This window comes from Necator americanus, chromosome I, assembly GCF_031761385.1.
Source record: "Necator americanus strain Aroian chromosome I, whole genome shotgun sequence".
Lineage (NCBI taxonomy): Eukaryota > Metazoa > Nematoda > Chromadorea > Rhabditida > Ancylostomatidae > Necator > Necator americanus.
Window position 1 is genome coordinate 2617417 of NC_087371.1, and position 20752 is coordinate 2638168.

Consider the following 20752-nt stretch of genomic DNA (forward strand, 5'->3'; position numbering starts at 1 on the left):
AAGGAACTAGTACATGTAAGAGAAGTTTCGCATAGCATGGATGGTGTACTTTTCCTGCGATCGCGATTACGCGCTGACAATTGCTCCTGTACAGAAAATAACGGTTCGCTTGGAAGGTTATAGATATTATAGCACCATGTTCGCATTTATGGTGCAATTACAAAAAAGAATCCTCGTTTGGATTCAGGATCCTATCGGAAATATAAGGACTACAGGGCTTGCTGTATTTGATAAATAGATGAAAAATACATCATGTAATATATAAATTAAATCAAAAAGTAAAATTAATATAATATAATATTATAGTATATGTATATAGAAGCACACATAAACTTCTGCCAATTTACCGTTACGGTACAAAAAGTTCCTATTATTTATTATAATATTTATATATCAGTATTTATTATTATTTTTATCTTTGCAGTGCTGCAATCTATTATTTTATTATTTTATTACTACTTTTTTTTAAATCTGTTACTACTATCCGAAGGAAACCTGTTAGTTCAAGATTCGTGCCAAATCTCATTATCCTTAGTTGTTTCCCTTAGGCGATCCACTCACTATATAATAAATAATAATACTAGTAAAAAAAGGTGTCTAAGGCTACTAACGGAACATTTTTTTTTGTTTTTTTCCTGACTAACTGACCTCCTCTTTCTGACGATGGTTGTATTTTCGAATGAAAGAAAATATTGGATTCTGCTTTAAAAAAATACTGCATACACTTCTCAATTCTATGTACAATGATTCAAAGAAGGTTCGACTCGGGACCTATGTAGTTGGATTCTTCGAACCCTGATTCTTACCGTATGAATCAAACATAGCGTTTGACGGTAATTAAGTGTGACGCTATATAAAATGAAGATCTTCATCCAGCTCAAGAAAATTCTCTTTATCCAACGTTAAATTTTTCGGAACTTCAACGCCTGATTCGGTACCCGCATTTTACACGCATGACATACATGTGTGCATGGGACCCTATAGAAACATGGACATTTTTCTGAGCAGAACCCACATTGCTATCTGTGTTTATTTTTCTTCTCATCCTTTGAGCCTTTGGATCTTCTTTTCATAAAAACGGAAGCATTTTCACCTGTAATTTTTCTGCGGCCTGGGTGAGGCTCCAGGACCATGCTAGCGGCTACTTCGCTGATTTATTTGACAAATCAGTCAGATTCAATTCAACGTTTAATCTTTGCTTGCAGCCAAAATCAAACATCTTTTTCTTTGAAGGACTGCAAATGTTGTTTGTACATACATATGCGCTTATGTGGGTGGGATATTCATGCATGATATAATATAGTCATAATTCTACGTGATTGGGAAGATTCATAGCGATCAGCAGATGTCATAGCAGTAATATTTGTAAGTATTGTTTTTAAACGCTATTTATATGAATAATGAAGTGGTCGCATTGAAGATAGGGCAATGAACTGGTCGTTGAACTTCCGAATACTCTATTGAACACGTGAAAATTTCTATTCTACTCGTTTTTAATTATGTTCTTATGAGTATTGTTTAAAACTTCTTTTCAACTATTCAAGGGTATATGTATCCTGAGCAACCTTGCCCTCCTTTTTCGAATGCTCGAAAAGACCACGCCCAATTTTCGCTGCGGACCGCCCCTCTCCATAGTGCGCCCACACAGAAAAAGTGTATTCCTGGGAATTTCTAGTTCGTCCTATAAGCGATATTAATCTTTTCTAGGGAGATATAGAAACGCGTGTTGCCATTGATGAAGTGTTAGATATCATTCGCCAGTTCCCGTACCAATTCGACGAGCATGAGTTGTTTGCGGTATGTGTCGCATTCCCGAATGCTAGTCTTCCAGGTCCACCTCCGGAAACTCATTGATGTGTGGTTCTCTTGAGGAGCTGGCGCCAGGATCCTAACACCTCAGGGGAAGCGATGTGTGCGAACAGTCGGGACTGGAGTTGATCCACACGTGGTCATGGTAGCCACTAGGTCCTGGATCAATGGTTCACTTCATGCCTCGTGAGATCACTACTTGGGAGGCCCTAAGGCTACCGCCATACTTTCCTGTACTTTACCCTTACTCTGGCCCTATCTCGGCTTGCCCTAAGTTCTAGCACGTGCGGTATCCTTGGCCGCCGCCTCGATGAAACTGCGGCCTGGACTCTTCGTGCTCCTGCTATATACATATACATTTACCAAATACACACGAATTGTTTCGCCACTCTCTTGTGGCTCCTATGTACTCGACTGACACCCGAAGCTATTACTCAGTCTTCATCCCACTCTCTCTCTCTCTCTCTCTATATATATATATATATATATATATATATATATATATATATATATATATATATATATATATACATATATAAAATATATGTTTATATAAATATAAGTAAATACATAAATATATATGTATATACGGGTCCTGCAAGTACAAATCCCCGGACATATGAGCAAAGTCTGGACGCGATAGCTTGTGCTCCATTCCACCAGACAGCCTCAGGAATGTCGGTTACTTCCAGCTCGTAGCAGCTTCTCCTCCCTCTTGGCAAATGGTATTGTTCGAAAGTAGCGCTGTTGTTCGTGATCGAGCCCATCCGTAGAGTCCGTTCCGGTTACCGATTCCCAGATGACATCTTCAAGGCATGAATTTCGAAGAACTGAACGGCTCGTTTTATAAAAACAGAAGTCGGCGGAGCGTAAAGCGCGGGAAACGGAGGAGAGCTGTGGAACCTTTGTCGCGTCCGCGGCACCCTCCCTTTAGATGTTCCAAAAAAAGTCGCTCTGAACCCGCGACCGTATGTTGCTGTGTTGGTGGTGTAAAGATTTCCCATCAGTTATTATTTATGTAGATTTTACGTACGTAAAATGTCCACAAAAATTACAACATAATGGACTAGAACAATAATTTCTAAGAGATAGAAAAAAGTGAAAATTTCCTGAAAAGATATGAATTTTTCAGAGAAGAACCTTAGAAGCCGGAATACTACCGAAAACAAATGGTTTGTTGTCCGATGAAATCTTGTGCTAAATCTTCTCCAGCTGCGAAAGTAAGTTTTTTACTAAACCTGAAACCTCCTTCATGTTCAGAAAGTCTTAGAACCTGATATACCTAAGAATATGATATTAGAGATGTTCATGACAAAAATAACTTGCTTGACATCAACGTTTCAGGTCTTGAAAAGAAAAGCATGATTAACACTCCCTGAAGCAAACTTGTGCACTCCTTCATTGACCTCAACCCAGAGCTGTTGAAGAATAGAGGTAACTGCATTCAAAGAGAATTATAATGCAAACTAATATTTGGTTGTAATATCAGTAGCCAGAAGGAGACAGTATATTTTGTGTTCCAAGTGCAAATAGAATCGCACTTTCGGGTCTACAGAGGACGTGTCAGAACATCAGGCTAAAAAACAGTGATATTTTCACCTGATAATTTCAAGGGCATCGTATAGTTCAGTTCAATACAAGGTAACGTATAGCCCTTAATTTTTGGAATTGTATAGAAGCTACGATATAATGCAGATTATGATAGTTTATGAACGAGCCAGAGTCAGTTTTTACTACCGAATAATTCTAATTCTTCTAATATGTGAAAATTAAATGAGAGTGCAGGCCTTACACTCAAATCAATACAATTTAATCGTAAGGAAGGATGTAATGTGTGTAGTTAAAGTATTTGAGTAAAAATGTCTTTAGAAAGCGATAATGCAAGCCGTTTATTTGAGGTTGTTGGGAGTACTCAACAAAGACCACATGTTTTTGCGCAATGTGCAGCTACGATCCTACGTGGAATAAATTGATGGTGGCAGAAGTTTCGTAGTTGCATGAGAAGTTTACATCTGTAATAACTAAATATACCTCCATGATGATAGGTGAAGTTTTAGCTAAATAATTTACCTATCCGAATCCGAACATTTCGTTGTTGGCCGCGTCTCAGGGAATGGACGAGAAGTGACGAGTCTTGTCTCAGGCTCTGGTCGATTAACAGATTCTGTATCAGTTGTCTCCGGCTCTAATGGACCAGAAGTGCTCGTACCAGAAGTCTCCGGAGTCGTCTCATTATTTCCAGGAACTAAAGTAGTTCTGCAGCGATTAGGAAACGAGGTCACGAGTCAACATATTTATGGCCATTTCCACAATTCTCATCATCTCGCCAATTTTCTGCATAATTTTCTGGAAACAAAAATTGCATACCGGCCCGATAGCGTATTTTTACTTCAGATACGTAGAACCGATTGAAGAAGATAACTGGGACGATATTGTGGGTCGATTCCAGGATGACATTCGTATCTTCTTGGCGACAGTACCTAAATCCATTTGAGTACATGCGGCACATAAGGCAATAAGATATTTATTTTTGCTATGAAGTATGAAGTGACGACTGTGTCAATGAATAAATACCTGTAACCAGTAAGACGCTGGTCTTCTTGGCTCTTAATTTCAACTCCTCCGTAGTGGCAGCCATCATTGATCAGTCCTGCGTTCAACTTTTCAATCTTCACTTCAACTTTTGAGCCTTTTGGTGCCTCAAATACATTTTTAGGACATCGGATTTTTGTTAAGAAACGAAAAAAACAGAAGACCTCGATCCAGTAGGTGCATGTGGTTAGTTCTACTCTTTTATTAAATCCTGCACTGCGATCTCCAACTTCAACGTCCTGGTACTGGTAGGATGTGTTTGCCATGAGCACTTCTCCACATCCGTCATCCGGCTGAATTTAGGAGAACACCCGTTTGTCCTGGTTAGCAGCCCAAGAAGAGCATAGAAAAATACCCTTTCGTCGCATAGATCGCCTCCATATCCGCCAGGGCAGATGCATTTTGCGCAGTTTCGAGGATGCGGGTATCCATTCATCTGGCATTTGGCGGAAGTGTCTGGGTTGCATTTCTCTGAAGAATGTGGGACATGCCTTCCATCCAAGGGACTGCCTTCGCATAGCAAACTGTGATTCACAATTTCTACTTACTTGTGCAGTTGTAATGTGTGTTTACCATGAAGAGATCATTGAACGAAATAATCGCTGAACCAAGGGTCTCCAAATATTTGGTGTCTCGCGGAATCATTGTAGGAAGTCCATTTTGCGACGAGCTGTAATAATCTGGTTTTAATGCCTTCAAAAATTTGTCGATTGTAGAATTCGTCAAAATTTCAAACCTATGTGCTCCATAGTGCATAATACTTCCGTAATCGTATTCTATTCCATAGTTGTAATTGGTGTCCGTGGTTTCTTTGTTGAATTGACTGACCCATCCGTCCTACATCTCATCTTTTTGTTAAAATTCCTCCCTCCAAAAAACTTTCCTAGAGGTACCTGGACATTGTGTGCGTTGAATGTAATATAACTGTCACGATCATGTCTAGACTGTGTATGGAAAAGACCAAGCGAATGACCAATTTCGTGGGCAGCATTTCTCAGCTGAAAAGTTCTCATCAGTCATCTGTTATCTCTTTTTGATTTTTTTTCGCTTATTTCATTTTACAGTCTGAATTCTGCTTTCTGTAATTAGTTGATGCGTGAAGAAATGCGCTCCATGCGCAAAGAGGAAAATCTCACATTTTCGCACCGTTCCCCTAAGGACAGGCTTTGCTCGGTGCCGGTCCTACCAACATGGGACCAGCATCCCACTCCCTTAAACACGCCAATCCTATCCTCAGCTAAAATATTAATTACTCATATACGAATCATACTAATTTCACAACTACAACTTACCGTAGGGATTCTCGTGAAAATCTATACAAGTTTGGCTCCTCCACAACTCCACTGCTTTCAGGAATATACTTCGTGTTCCATGAGCTATATACGGATGTGTGGTAGGTAAACATTTTTCCGAAGATAATTATCGATGCGCGCACAGTAAAATACGTACTTGCATTTTGATGGAAGAAATAGTTGACACCTTTTGTCCATACAGTGATGGGATACCATCTATCACGATACGCTTGGCGTTTCGAGCGTGCGTTTCCGTTGTTTTTGATCTCATTCACAATTTCTTCAGCTTGAGTTCTGCAGAGGAGGAATCAACTAGGCTTTACAGCATTATACGTTACTTACTGCATTACTTAATATAGTAATTGCAATACAACTGTAAATAATATTAGCAAGCACTAAATAGGAATTGATACTAACCTCGTTAGGACCATGTCGCCTTGATACAAGAGCTCCGAAATCCCACTTTCATCATTTACCTTTTCTATTGTTTCACTGCCTTCCTCTACATCAACCAGTTTGTTGTGATCTATATCTTGAAATACACCACTATATTTTAAAAAGTCTCGCAGAAAATCACAGAAAAGTCTTCTTCTTATCTTTAACTCCTTTTTCAGTTCATTTTCTCTTTCTTCAGTAAGAGCTATTTGTGCTTTGGCTTGCTCTTTCACTTCATCTAACTGCTTCCGAACTGCGAGAAGTTCTTCAACATTTACGCCCTGAGAGTAGGTTTACTTTTGTTAAGAGTAATAAATATAGTTTGAATCTGAAATATACTCACTTCGGAACGAAACATCCGAGTCATGAATGGAGGAAGATATCCACCACTTGTTGAGAGGGCGAACAGTAGGACAAGCAAAAGAGCCCTCATTTCAGAGCAACCAGAAGAACCAACAGGAAATAAAAACAGAGCGGGAGAATTTGTAGGATTCTTGTCGCAATATGCAACAGTGTTTTGTGTGTGTATGAGTTAAAATGGAGCCACTTTTATACTGGGTAGCCAGACTGCTTCATGAAAAGTCTGCTAAGTACTATTTAGACAGTGATTGGAGATGTGCAAGTGCAAAATTTCTGGACCTAGCGTTCAGACCTCATTTTTCTACTCATTCCTCATTACTATCATTCCACTGATTGTGTTCGATTCTGCCTGCGTTCGTTCAAAAACTCATTCAAGGATGCTCTCGGGTAAAAAAAGGAAATGATAAAGTAGCGTAGATGGAAAAAGAAAATGTGCGTAAACAAAATTATTCTTTTGTTATAATCGTTTAATTGGAACTGTTCACTGTTCGTTGGAGTTTGTATTGTGTGGGTGATTACAAACAAGTCATTACCCAAATAAAACTGAATTGAAGTGCATTCGAAGCGCATTGGAGTGACTAAACAAAGGTCTGTAGTTCCAAGGACAAACCCCGGGGGCATGGGGAATTCTATTTTTGATCACCCTGTCGTCTATCACATTCTTCCACTTCACTCTGATTGTGAGTGGATTTGAAATAGGTTCTCCTCTCTTTCCTCTCGCAATGATACTTCCTTCCGTTGCGCCTGCGCACGGTCGACCGCTGGAAGCTGCCGCGGTGGAATACAGTCCTGCCATCGAGTCAATAAATTTGTGCCAGTATAATCTGGGAGGAAAAGAATATAAAAAGAGATCTGGGAGGAAAAGAGGCAGTATTATCTGGGAGTCGATAAATTTGTGCCAGCATTATCTGGGAGGAAAAAGAAACCAAACTGATACTTACTTTGAGTGGTCCCGCAACTCGTTACTGTATATACCGCATTCACGTTCACAGTCCTTAAACGATTTTTTTATTGAACCGAGAAGAAGTGCTTACGTTTGATCTACGCTCTCTTTCTTCTACGCTGCTGAGTATGAGTTGATTGGATATACAGTTCGATTTGTCTGGGAGATATTCGTGTTTCATCAGCTCCTCTTCCTAGAGCCCTCTTTCGTGGAACCAGTGAACAGGAAAGCCAGTCGTGTAGTACTTGGATTCGTGCCGCAGTTCCGTCCGCATCCGCAAATGCGTTGGGCCACGCCTGAAACATAACGGTATATTGTCAACTATTACCATCTACCGTAGCCTCTCTCGTCACACGGCGTCCTCAGTCCTCAGGCCGGTCTTCGATAGCCGCAATTGGTGTATGAGCCACTATACTACTGTAACCAATTTTCGCCAAAAATTTATCCTGCATATGTGTTCCAAAAACGTTTCGCTTTGCATTGTATGTGATCCTGAAAAAATGCGAGATAAAATTTCATCCAGAGGATAAATTTTGTGAGTTTATTGACTATTACCTGTAATACCTGACTGTTATTCCCCTTCACTTCTTTATCTAGCATCTATAATATTAGTGCTTCCTTTTCTACCCACCGGTTGAGCGTGGTGAGCCAATATACCCGCTTGCCGAACTGCCGGTGTTGTACCTATTAATTTTATGAGGGCATCTTGCTGGCTGATGTGATTGGAAGCCACTAATTTTTATAGCCTATCTATACTTTCTTATTTTCCAAGAGTCTTAATTCCCACCCTGTCGAGTTTATGTGCTTTTTGAAATTACTAAATCGTTCCCTGCTTTACTGTTCTCGTGACTTATCCCTGCTTATTTTCATCCTACTCTTTTCTCGTTGCTGGATTTTCTATTGTTTATTTGTATTCATTCCTTGTCTCTTACTCTGGGCACGCCTTTGAGCGTAATAAATAAATAAATAAATAAATAAATAATACATAGGAGTGTGGAACCTGTGGCAATCTCAAGGACCGGTTATTATTGATCTGTTCGGACTCTGTCAGTTGCGATGAACTTCTGGAATGAGTTAAAGCAAACCAAGTTTGAGTAGATTTTCAATAGAAGTCAATGCAGTTCACAAACGCCATTGGAGTTCACTACCACATTCGTATCGTTGGAATTGTCTGCGAGGTATATTTCAGGAAACAATATGAGAGATTTCTCACCGCTGCGAAATACTTAGAGAACCCTTCAATATCTCCTCACAGTTAGAGTGACAAGGCCCTCGGATCAACAAAAAGTCAAAATTCGGCGGTTCCTCCGAAATTATTATCCGAAACGGTCTTGATGTGCATATGAAGCAAACATGCGAATCTGTTCCGGACGTTTTTATGTTAGAGGCAGTGACTCCTGATCTGTGACGAGTATGATTTAGGTTTCATATATCAATATCGTATCGTTCACTTCCTTCATTGCAAAGAATGGCCTTGAACTAAGCTTTCCCTTTTTTTCCCAGTAAACATTTTCCTGGAAACTCATCATTTCGATGAGCTTCTCAAATGTGACAGCGGTGTCTGCTCACGTCTCGGCTGCATGACAGATCGCGAGAGGAGAGCACTGTCAAGTCAAACAGGAGTACACGGATCTCTTTCTCTATAGTCCTCTCTATGGAAAGAACCCTACTCATGCTCCTCTAATCCTTCTAAACCCTTCAGATCGTTCTTCAGATGCACGGATGATCCATGACAAACGTATGATGAAGTTTTCACCATTTCAAAGCCATCAAGTTGCATTCCATGGTCCGCGTCGTGGTACTCTCTACTTTCTAAGATGGGCCGTTGAAATTGGCAGATTATGAGGGTTGAAGGTGGATTCCAGAGATCAAAGAGGTCAAAAGTAGGAAAAATCTTAATCTGTTCACGAAATCCAACTTCGGCTGCTTGTGCAAACGAAAAAAGCGCACAACCGCGTATATATTAATACATATGTTCATCTACATATGGTTAGGTCAGAGGGACATGATGCACAGACAGTTGCGGAAGCGGCACAGTGAAGCGCAGCGATTGGGATCATGTAAGGATTCCAGTCGCTACCGTCACCCATCTCTGCAGTTCGCCATGGTTCCACCTCGATTCCCACCACGCTGTCTCCACCGCACCGCTTCGAGCGCGCAGCCGCTTACGTAACTGTCGTTGTTTCATGTGGTTTTGATCCGACTATACGATGTCAGCGCTCAAATGGGCCACGCATCTAAACGCTGACATTTTCTTATAAAACCAAGACGTTTTTCTTTCCGGTTTTGTTGGTTCGGCTGGTCTTCGAACTTTTGCTTCTTCCAACCTCGATGATTTATCTGATAAATCAGCGATTCAGTTCATAACGTTAATTCTCTGCCCGCAGCCAAAATCAAACATTTTTTTCTTGAAGAACCGTGTGTGGTGTTTATGCACATTTACATGTGAGCGATAGACATTCATAGTTTTGGAGCCATATTCCTCCAACACAGACAGTTGCGGAAGCGTTGGAGAGGTCAGCTGACGTTCGTGTAGGCGTTTCTGAACACTTTTTGAACTTTTTGAATGCTGTGCAGTGGATGGGTTAAAGGCATCACCCCACGAATCTGGAGTGGTATTCGTATTCGTATCCCGGTGAAGTATTCGTATACGGGGTTGTAGATTATGGGGAGAAGGGTGATTCCGTTCATTTCTTCCTAATTGCCGTAAAAAAACGGCCGCGAAGATACGGCTTCTAGCGTTTCGGCGCACTATTTTCTACAAAGAGTTCGATTGGAGCGCGCCAGCCAGTGCGGCGCCGCATCTTCCGGGCCGTTTTTTACGGCAATTAGGAAGAAATGGACGGAATCACCTCCTCTCCATAATCTACTATACCATGTAAGAATACTCCATCTGAAATCCGTACCACCTCAGATTCGTGGGGTGATGCCTTTAAATCAGGGTAATCGCGTAAAAAGTGAGATCAATCAAAAGACGTGGAACATCCAAGAAATCGAAAAAGTGAAAAATCACTCGGTTTTAATTAGGTCCTGTGAATGAATGTTGTAGAAAACTCCTTTTCAACTATTCAAACCTATACGTGTCAGCAACACTCTTGGTCCTATATGTGGATTTCTCCATGACCCTGAATCCAGTTTTCGTAGCACCGAGAATTTTCTGTAGTGCATCCACTTCAAAAAATACTGGAAGCGCATGCTAATTTCGTCGAATCTAGTCGTTTTCATTGTGATACATAGGTTCAAATTCCTTCCCAATATTCATTTCTGGGAAAAAAAACCCCACACAAACTCGATCGCATTTTTTTCTAAGAAATTTTGTGGCCTAGTTATCTACGGTTGTTTACTCAATTTATCGATTATCGATAAAGCGTAACAACACGTTATGGAGCATTCAATGAATCATTCATTCATTCATTCATTCATTCATTCATTCATTCATTCATTCATCCATTCATTCATTTGTTCATTCATTCGTTCATTCAAAGGCTTATTTTTTGACTGCATGAATCATGGTTGTGGAAATAATTTTTGTCTTGCTAATTAACTGTAACTGAGGAATTTGTGTAAAAGAGAATTTATTGAATTGCTTCACTATGCACTTCTCTTACATAGTTTGCATGTCACCGCACAATATCTCTTCTTCACATGATCCGGGAATACGGTACTCTTACAGAAGTCCTTTAGTTGCAATAGAATGGGGCACCTAGATTTTGAGAAGAAAAAATCGTTAGCGCTTCAATTAGAAACATAGAAAACATAGAAACATACGAAAGACGAAATACCTCTTGTCATCTTCACAGGTTTTTTTCTTAGGCTTAGGCGTGGTGGTCGTAGTCGTAGTCGTCGATGTAGTAAGAGACCCAAAGTCCTCCCCATGATCTAATGTGTACGGTGCTGGTGTTGTAGGCTTTGGACGAGCTCCCTTTACTGAAAAAACAAACAAACAAACAAACAATGAGATCACACTTTCCACATGATGATTGGGAAATTTTTCAAAATATTTTTTCTAATATGTATTTTATTTTATCTATTTTATTATTTTCTATTTTATTTCACTATTAATTTTATTTTATTTACAAGTTCTTCTTAATTTTACCTATACGATACTTGATATGGAATTCTGAGCTGTGCGCTCGACTGTGAGTGATGACAGGAACAACGTGGAAGTTCGAGCGAAGAGTTACACCGACATCCTCTTCAGCGCAAAATCTGAATAGAATTGCTATTCGCTTGAAAATAATTGCTATACACATTCGAAAACCTACCACTACATTTCTATCCACAAATTCTTACCTATAACCGGTTAGACGCAGATCTTCATGAGTTTTTATCTCAATTCCTGCGTACGTACAACCATCAGTAGCCATTCCGTAATCAATTTTAGCAATTTTCACTTCGATAACAGAGCCTGGAGGTGCCTTAAAGGTGAATTTTAGGATATTTTGAAAGAGGAATATCTGAGGGAGTTTTTCTTTTCTCAAGTCTCGACAAAACCTTAATCCAATAATGACACTTCATATACTCCATTCGATCTCCACTTCCTTCTTTTCCGATTTTAGCTTTAAGCGTTTTATAGTTAGTTGTAGCTGTTAGAATTTGACCGCATCCTTTTGGCTGAAATTGTCATCAAATTTACTGTTTATGAATATAAAGAAGTAATATATGTAAATTGCTGAATTACTCTTTCATTGCAAAGAGCACCACCGTAACCGCTCGGACAAATACATTTATTACAGTCTCGTGGATGGGGGAATCCTCCCATTTTACATTTTGCTGAAGTTTTTGGATCGCAATCTAAAATAAGTGATAGTAATTGTAAATAAAACTTACAAGTAAGAAAAAATTATCTAATTAAGCTAAAAACCTACTAAGACATTTATAATGCTTGTTTATCATCAGCAATTCATAGAAGGAAATAAATGGTGAGCCCAGCGTTCGAGAATAATTCGGATCCTTTGCGACTAGTGAATTTCTATCGCCTTCAGCAGCACTGTAAAGATATTCACCAAATTAAATGTTATCTTATGGCAGCTAAGAATACGAAAATCGATAGAAATTTGCTCTAAAAATCCTTACGCTCTTGCACCGTAATGCATTATGCTACCGTAATCGTACGGTATACCATAGTTTTCATTGCGAAGTTTAGTTTCTCTGTTGAATTGACTTCTCCAACTGGGCTGTAATCAACTTTTTCTCTTTCTAAGTTAAGTTCGTTTCTAGATAAGTTTCATTAAGTTTAGTTAAGTTCGTTTCTAAGTAAGTTTTTTTTTTCGCAAAATTAAAATAAAAATTTAAAAAAAAAATTCTTGAAAGCTATTACATAAATATTTTGGACATGGACGTAAACGTAATCGTCTCGATCGTGCCGTGATTGTGTATGGAACATTCCAAGAGCGTGGCCTAGTTCATGCGCAGCAATTGCAGGCTGAATGAAATGGTTTTAAATAAACATATTTATGTATTATATATCATTACATATTTATATTTACATATACATATTGAATTATTTAAATTAATTATTATTAATTAATTTAATTTAATTTAATTAATTATTTTGAGCGTAGTTCAGCAGAAATACATATATAATGAATAAATAAATAGAATAAATAAATAATATAAATAAAAATACATATATATATTGAATATTTGCATTATTTTGAGCGTAGTTCAGCAGAAATACATATATAATGAATAAATAAATAGAATAAATAAATAATATAAATAAAAATACATATATATTGAATATTTGTATTATTTTGAGCGTAGTTCAACAGAAATACATATATAATGAATAAATAAATAGAATAAATAAATAATATAAATAAAAATACATATATATTGAATATTTGTATTATTTTGAGCGTAATTTTTTTTCTTAAATAGTACATGTATATTTTTCTTACCGTACCACATCCATCACCTAACGAAAGTTGTTGTACTCTGCCAGTTCTACCAACATACGACCAACAACCGTTATGTCGGAAAACAAGAATTTTGTCGCTTACTGTAATATGTAAGGTTGTATATAGCTCTAGCTGTGAAAATAAGACAACTATCATCTATTTCTACATCATACCTGAATTATCCTCACGGAAATCAATACATGTGTCTTGTTCCCACCATTTGGCACCCGTTTTGAAAGCTTTTTGAACATCGGGATCTGTAAACAAGCATGGAATTTTTAAATAGATGAATTTCTATCATATTTTTTCAAAAAAAATAATAAATTTTCCTATCAGATACATACGTAAATTGGCATCGAAAACGTAGTTGACTCCTTTTCTCCATATATTATACGGATATCTTTCATCTTTGTACGCTTGTCGTTTTGTACGATTTTGTTCTCCGTGACGTAAACCTTCGACAATTTCTTCTTCTTGGAATCTTTAAAATAAATTTGTATGGATCAGGAAAGAAAAGAAAAACGAGGATTAAAGGTGAGCTCACGGTTGTAGAAGCATGTCGCCTTGGTATAAATACAATCCGTATTCACTTCCGTTAGTGATCTCGTCGAGTGTGTTCTGATGGGGGTGTATACCGTGTTCTACATAATGTTTCACTTTCTATAAAGAGTTTTTTTCTTTAAAAAAGAAAATGCGAATTGAAAGCAGCTACTGTATGATGATGCTATGAGGTGTCCCATCATTGCTCTTACCTTTTCCAATTTTTCGAGCTTTTCTTGCTCTTCTGGAGATAATTTCAGTTGTTCTTCTATTTCAGGTTTTACTTCTTCCAATTCCTCATGGAGTAGAAGTATATCGTTATCAAGTTTCTTAAAATCACATTTAAATAAAATAATTACGTAAAAAAAATAATAATTTTATATCCTAATGATGAATTTTTGTTCTAATTTCACCAACATTTTCTAAAGGCGAATGGTTGTGGGGTTGACTGATTGCATAGACGCCAAGCAGAAGAAGGAGGAGAATAATCCTCATTCTGAAATATGAAAATTTATGAAGTGCTTAATAAAAACGAAATATTTCGACACAATGTCGTTGGAAAGGAGGGCAGATTTTGGCCCCCGTTGGTTTGCCGTTGATGATTTTTATAGACGTCTCTTTTATATGGATCCTGCATAGTTGAAAATTTCTGCGATATATCAGGTGTGCTGCCGATGATGATGTCCTGAAAAAAAGTAATTCAACAAGCCGATGCTTTGGAAATACAAATTAGACAAACAAACTTAATAATGCTGAAATTAGGCAGCACTACTGCTTTCTTACTGTAGAGTAAATGAAAAGTGACATATTTCTGATTTTTTACCATGTCTGCTCACATGCCCACTGATTCCTAATAGCTAAATTTCCAAAAAGCTTAAATGTACGTATATATGAAAAGTAAATATTAAGAGATGAAGTTTACTTTAGTAAATCCTGGACAAATTTGACCGTAACACTTGACTGGGTTCTGAAACGGTAGAAAAAACGATCAAGATAGTTTTTTTTTGTGAATCTTTCTTTGGAAACAATGTATTCTCAATGCGATTCTCTGGAAATTTCTTTAGGCATTTTTCTCTTTTTTTTCCTCTGTTTTTTTTTCACGTCACAACCATAGGGCTAGCATAACTGTATTTATCGATACAGTTATGTTATCCTTATGGTTGTGCTATCCTTATGGTTGTGACGTTTATTGACAACACACCTGACATCTTTCTTTTAGTGATGTTCCACCCACGATAGCCTAGTCATCAAGCATAATATTATGACATCGACTCGCTTTGAAAAGTAAATATTTCCTTTTGGTTCGGATTTTTCCAACGACTTTCGTTGCGAAACAGAAACGTCACTGTTTATCACAGTTTTGAAGGGACTTACTCTCGTTTCTAGCTCTCAGGTCTTCCATAGGCTCTTCGTAGAAACCTTCGCAGGAAATCTCGACGTATACTTTCGTTTTCGTGCGAAGATAATCACTTAGTCGCAATCGGTATCTTCAGGTACTTCTCAAAGACAATTTGTCACAAAATACAAGATATGCGGGTTTTTATGGGTCAATATAGTATCCGAGATCTAGATGTGATCGTACCCACGCTCAATTCTCCCTAATTTTCCTGAAAAACGGCGTGGGAAATGTCCTGGTTCCAACGAGGCACATTAGAACGCGCCAACAATACACACGCGCCGGTTTTGGGTGGGGGGGGTAAAAAAAAAATGGGGGGTTTTGTGGTTTTTTTAAAAAAAAAAACAAAAAAAAAAATTTTTAGGGGGGAGGGGGGGGGGAAAAGGGTTTTTTTTTTTTTTTCCTTTGGTAAGATCGCTACATTGGCTTCATATTGCCCGATTGCATATTACATGTATACATACAATGGGATAATGTGGACCCAATGTAGCGATAATAAAGCACGAATATATGCTCTCGGAACACGGAATAAATTGTTTCGATCTGACCCGTTGCGTCCTTAGTGCACTTGGGCTTGCCTCTCTGCCCTCGCCAATCAATGAAACGATATCTGCCGTCTTTGATCGAAACGATGCTGATTTCCTGTCGCTCCTGTTCTGTTTTTGTTTGAATGTTTTCCGTTCCTTTTTGTCATGTTATCCGGTATGGATAAATTTTTTTCCGTTGTCGTTCATGTCATAGGGGACCGATCTCGTGGGTTTTGTTCTCTTTACTTCAACAAATAAATGAATACCCTTTTTTGTGGTTTTTGCGTTAGACATTCATTCAAAACTAACTTTTGATAAACACTAATTGATGTTGGTTAACTGGCCAACATCAACTAGTGTCCATCAAAATGTCTGGAGAAATACCTATGAAATCACTATCTCTGCGAGCTCTTCATTAGTAACATCTGTATAAAATTCTTACAAATTAATGACAGCATGTTTTGCTAACGTGTCGGGTTGGGGAAAAATGTAGTTCGGGTGGGGTGGGGGGAAAGGGTTGATGGCGCCGTCCTTATTTCCCGACGCTCTAACTTACTTTTCTCTCTTAGTAACTTTAGTTATAGATCCTATAAGACAAATGTTTAGGCTTTAGTGGGCTAGTAGTAACTAGTAACGATGCCTCTGATCCCGTAGGTCAAAACCCGCAAAGGTCTTGATATGGCGCCAGCTCGTTCCAGGTCCAGGTCACAGCGATCCATTCTTCTTTACGATTCAAGATTGGACTTTTGACCGTGATATAAAACGCTTCCAATGTTTTTTCGCGCCAGAACGTCTGATTCGCGTGCTAAGATCGTCACTCTATCTTAAAAAGGGTGTTGTCATGACACTGTCTGCGATCAGCACCTAAAGGGGATGATGTTTTTGATTTTACGAGTCTGTCCAGGTGCTCCTTTACGCGGGTACATAGCACTAACAGCTAATACATGTTCATTGATGATGGTGAAATTAATACTTAGTCGACACCTTCATCACTACTACCAACCGTGCATTCACGTACTGCGGAGTCCACAACCTCGACTGTGGTGTCCGTTTCCTTTTATGTTTTTTTTTCTGTTTATTCCATTTTTTCGTCTTCTGAAGAATTGTTTTACCGAGTCATTGAATACGAGCTCTTGACAGATTTTCATGTTGGTGTCAAATTCAAGATCACTTAATGGACTTTCCGTGTAGGAGTAGAATCTTTGGATGTTAACGTGGAACGATGTTTTCTAATATATTAACAGGAGTATCACATGGTAGACTGCAACAGCCGCTCAGCAATGTCAATAGTTTCACTGCATCTAACTAAATGATTCTTGTATCGTCAGATACATATCGAAATTCACATGCACGGTGACATGAATCGTTGAAAGAAAGCCATTTTATCGAGGTTCTCCACTAATTTCTCCGTTCTATGCTGTTACGCAGATAAGTATCGGGTTCTTATTTTGTATATTTTCCTTCCTGATTTTTCCGTTGCTTTCTTATTGAATTTGTTCTTTTCAATAATTATTCATTGAACTTGTTCTTTTCAATAAATTAAATCTTGCTCCAATCTTGACAAGTCTAGTAGTAGTATCCACTGTAAAGAATAATCTGACTTCTCTTTGTTATTCACGTTCATCATCCGCTCACTTCTTTCGGTCGTATAGTCAGGTAAAAACCACCCGAAGCTCGGTGCGGGTGTGCGGGTGCGTAGGCGGCTGCGATCGAAGCAGCACGGTGGAGCGGTGGCGATCGAGGTTTCACCTCAGCTAGCTCACTGCAGTAGATAACGACGGTTATACCTCGACTCCACTCTATCGAACCGCTTTGAGCACAGCCGCCTACGCAATTGCACCGATCTTCTGGTCATTTTGATCTAACTATAACTTAACTATTTATCACATAGGTCTTGTATTACAAAGCAGATGCGCAATATATGCATCTAAGAAATAATAGCGTCCAAATCGGGGGAGAGGCAGACGTAATGGGTTGCCCTCCATCATGCATTGTTTTTTTACAGACATTTTCAGCAGCGAGTGCTCTAACTCGTCGCAAATGACAAAGTAACAGGCACAGTAATTAAAAGATAAGGATAAAGTGTCTGGCGTTAATCAATCCGCTTGGGATGCGCCCCCACGTTCACTTCAATTCGGAATCATTTGAGGTTCACGAACGTGTAACTGGCCCGTGCAATGACTTGCGGTGGCTAGCCAATGTGTCAAGTCAGGGTTTTTATCCTCCCAGACAAACTTGGTACAAATTTATCGACTCCGGAGGGATGAAAGGCTTGGTGAGCACTAGGGCGAATTCGAACCTTCGATCGACCTTGCAAGAAGAGGAACCTCTAACCGCTACACCACATCCGCTCCAGCACTCCAGTAATTACTTTGTAATAATAATGTTTATACAATGTTTCATAAAATGCTTACAACGAGGAGCAATAATGATAACATGTTTCAAATCCTAGGTCCTTAGCGTGGTTTTGGTTTCGGGCTGTAGGCATCCATTGGAAAGATTTTCGCTTCATGTGTCCTTTGATGTCGTCTGCTGTTCGTAATTTATTCGCGAAACAACAGATCCAAGAGAGACAGATACGGAAAAATAAAGGTATATTAATAATAATACAAGAAAAAAGACAGAAAAAAATAAATTACAGTCTGAACAGCCTCGAATATCTGGGTTGTACAACGGGTTTGAGAGCATTGAAAGAAAGTAATCGCCGCAGGACCAAATAGTTGTGCAGCCGACGAAAATGCATTTAAGACAAAGGATTTATTTGCACCCATAGGAACTTCTCATTTTATGTCCTGTTATTCATGGATTCTGACGGATGTATGATCACTTCAAAGCACTTTAAGGGCAGCGCATCACGAAAGTGACGATGTTGAGTCCGTGTGGGCAAGTATAGAGTTTGGGTTGTAAGTTTTGAACGTGAGTGTTGACCCGCCCAATTCTCCCTAATCGTCCGGAAAAATAGCATGGAAAACGGAGTTTGTCTCAGCGAAGTACGTGGAAATGCGCCACTCTCGTGCACGCGCCACGTTCACGAGCGAGCGATCGGAAATCAATCAGGGTTTTTCATCAACCTATTCAAGTAAAACCATTGAAAAGGCTGCGGAACCAGGTGAGGCGCGTACTTCTTACGGCGTCTTACGTACTTCGAGTGAAATAAGGCTTTAGGTCGATTAAGGAGAGTTGAGCGGGATCGCACTTTGTAAACTGCACCGAAAACTCTATATTATTCTGTATTATTATTATTAACTCTATATTATTATTATATCTATATTTGCCCACAAAGACCCTAATATTGTCAGTTTCGTGATACGTTGCTTTTGAATATCGCAAAGGTAAAGTTTCTTTGCATACCTTCCAACAAACGCAAAATATGCTCATGAAGAAGCTAGTGAATTGTAACACTTAAAACCGGCATTGTTACCAAACTAAGGATTCCCTCATTCATTCACAGTGAGATTATTTATTCCAGGTTTTGGTGATAGCGTGACCTATGGCCACTCAAAGCCTGAAGATAGGAATGGTGGATGGCCAAATCCTGAGTCATAAACGGAGCCTTCCATGGAACGTGTGCCCGATCAACGATATGTGGTGCGACATGCTTGGACCATTATAATGAGTACTACTTCTGTGAAGGTAAAAGTGCAGAGGATGTGAAAAAGCATGTTAGTGTTGTTGAAAGAGTTGTCATTCCAGGAAATAAATCAGTGTTTCCTTAATTCTGTGCAGAGATGTTAAGTTGGGCGATCATCGAGGTTTTGTAGTGAAGGGTTTTTTTAAATACTGAATCTGCAACTGCGACGTAGATGCTATTCCGCGCGCGCGCTTCCTTTAAAGGCATCAGCCCACGAATCTGAGGTGGTACGGATTTCAGGTGTAGTATTCGTATACGGGATGGGAGACTATGGAGAGGAGGGTGATTCCGTCCATTCCTTGCTAATTGCCGTAAAAAACGGCCCGGAAGATACGGCTTCATACGTTTTGGCGCACTATTTTCTACAAGGGGTTCGATTGGAGCGCGCCAACCTTGTGCGGCGCCGCATCTTCCGGGCCGTTTTTTACGGCAATAAGGAAGAAATGGACGGAATCACCTCCATCTTCGTAGTCTCCCATCCCGTATACGAATACTCCACCTGAAATCTGCACCAATTCAGATTCGTGGGGTGATGCCTTTAAGGGCCGAAAAATGATTTCGCTGAGGGGTCAAAGAATAACGGGAACAGGATCTACGCTAAAGAGAAAATAACCTGGAAAAATTCCAGGACATCAACTCGTTCAGCACGGAAATTTTTGTCTTTTTTGTCAAGATAACTCAAAGACGAGGTTTTCGAAAAGTGTCCCCGGTCTTTGGACCATGTAAGGGACTCCATTCAAGAAGAAATTGAAGGGAATCCGGTCGAAATTCTCGTGAGGGTGATGTAAAAGTTCCAAGAACGGCACCTAATATGGATCAGGTGTCAAACCGAAAAATGGGAAGAAACGGTTCTATTGTGGATACGCGTACATAGTTCACCATTGTCAAAATATGTATCGATTTCTGCGTGTTGACAGTTTATTGACCGTTTAACTTGTGACTTGTTTCCGGGGATAACACACCTTTACAAACAAAATTTATTAAAGTAATCTTATAAATAAGGTGATGTTGTATTATATATGAGTGATATGTCTGAAGCTTCCGCCTGGAATTCACCCGCGCTATCGGAAATACGTTTATCAAACTCACACAAAATTATTTGAGGTTTATAAACGTATTTTTGATCTGTTCAATTAATCGCAGAGGCTATTAGTGTCAAGTCAGAGTTTTTTTTTCCTGCCAGATTGATCTGGCAGCATCTTAACGAGCCTGAAAAGATGAAAGCCTTGGTTACCCTGTAGCTCTTTCGAAGCACCGACTGTGCGCGTTTTCGGCGGCGTCTCTTATCAACTGTGCTACGAAGCCCTTTGTATTAAAAAAAAAG

The 20752-nt window shown here is 39.1% G+C and overlaps 2 protein-coding genes across 4 annotated transcripts; both read right to left on the reverse strand.

The window, feature by feature from the left end:
* Positions 1-3875: 3875 nt before the first annotated feature.
* RB195_004277 (uncharacterized protein) lies at positions 3876-6561 on the reverse strand (the record flags this gene model as incomplete). 2 transcript variants are annotated; one of them, XM_064181700.1, is made up of 13 exons in its annotated part: positions 3876-4054; positions 4177-4289; positions 4384-4508; positions 4566-4694; positions 4757-4872; positions 4950-5071; positions 5138-5238; positions 5295-5399; positions 5538-5638; positions 5851-5987; positions 6111-6239; positions 6297-6409; positions 6472-6561. In XM_064181700.1, the coding sequence occupies 13 exons, from the start codon at positions 6559-6561 to the stop codon at positions 3876-3878; spliced, it is 1560 nt and encodes a 519-aa protein (XP_064033308.1). The 2 variants fall into 2 exon arrangements, with proteins under 2 accessions (XP_064033308.1, XP_064033309.1); XM_064181699.1 differs by adding an exon at positions 5694-5777 and having other exon boundaries at positions 6111-6409.
* A 4461-nt stretch (positions 6562-11022) lies between these two features.
* RB195_004278 (uncharacterized protein) lies at positions 11023-19907 on the reverse strand (the record flags this gene model as incomplete). Of its 2 annotated transcripts, XM_064181726.1 has the most annotated exons (15): positions 11023-11134; positions 11214-11358; positions 11528-11640; positions 11725-11849; positions 11926-12045; positions 12113-12225; positions 12300-12421; positions 12508-12608; positions 12752-12856; positions 13335-13435; positions 13508-13591; positions 13679-13815; positions 13879-13994; positions 14087-14203; positions 14292-14369. In XM_064181726.1, 15 exons carry the CDS (start codon positions 14367-14369, stop codon positions 11023-11025), a joined length of 1689 nt encoding a protein of 562 aa, XP_064033311.1. The 2 variants fall into 2 exon arrangements, with proteins under 2 accessions (XP_064033311.1, XP_064033310.1); XM_064181727.1 differs by lacking the exons at positions 11214-11358; positions 11528-11640; positions 11725-11849; ... (9 more) ...; positions 14087-14203; positions 14292-14369 and adding exons at positions 16801-16892; positions 19821-19907.
* Between the last annotated feature and the right edge of the window lie 845 nt (positions 19908-20752).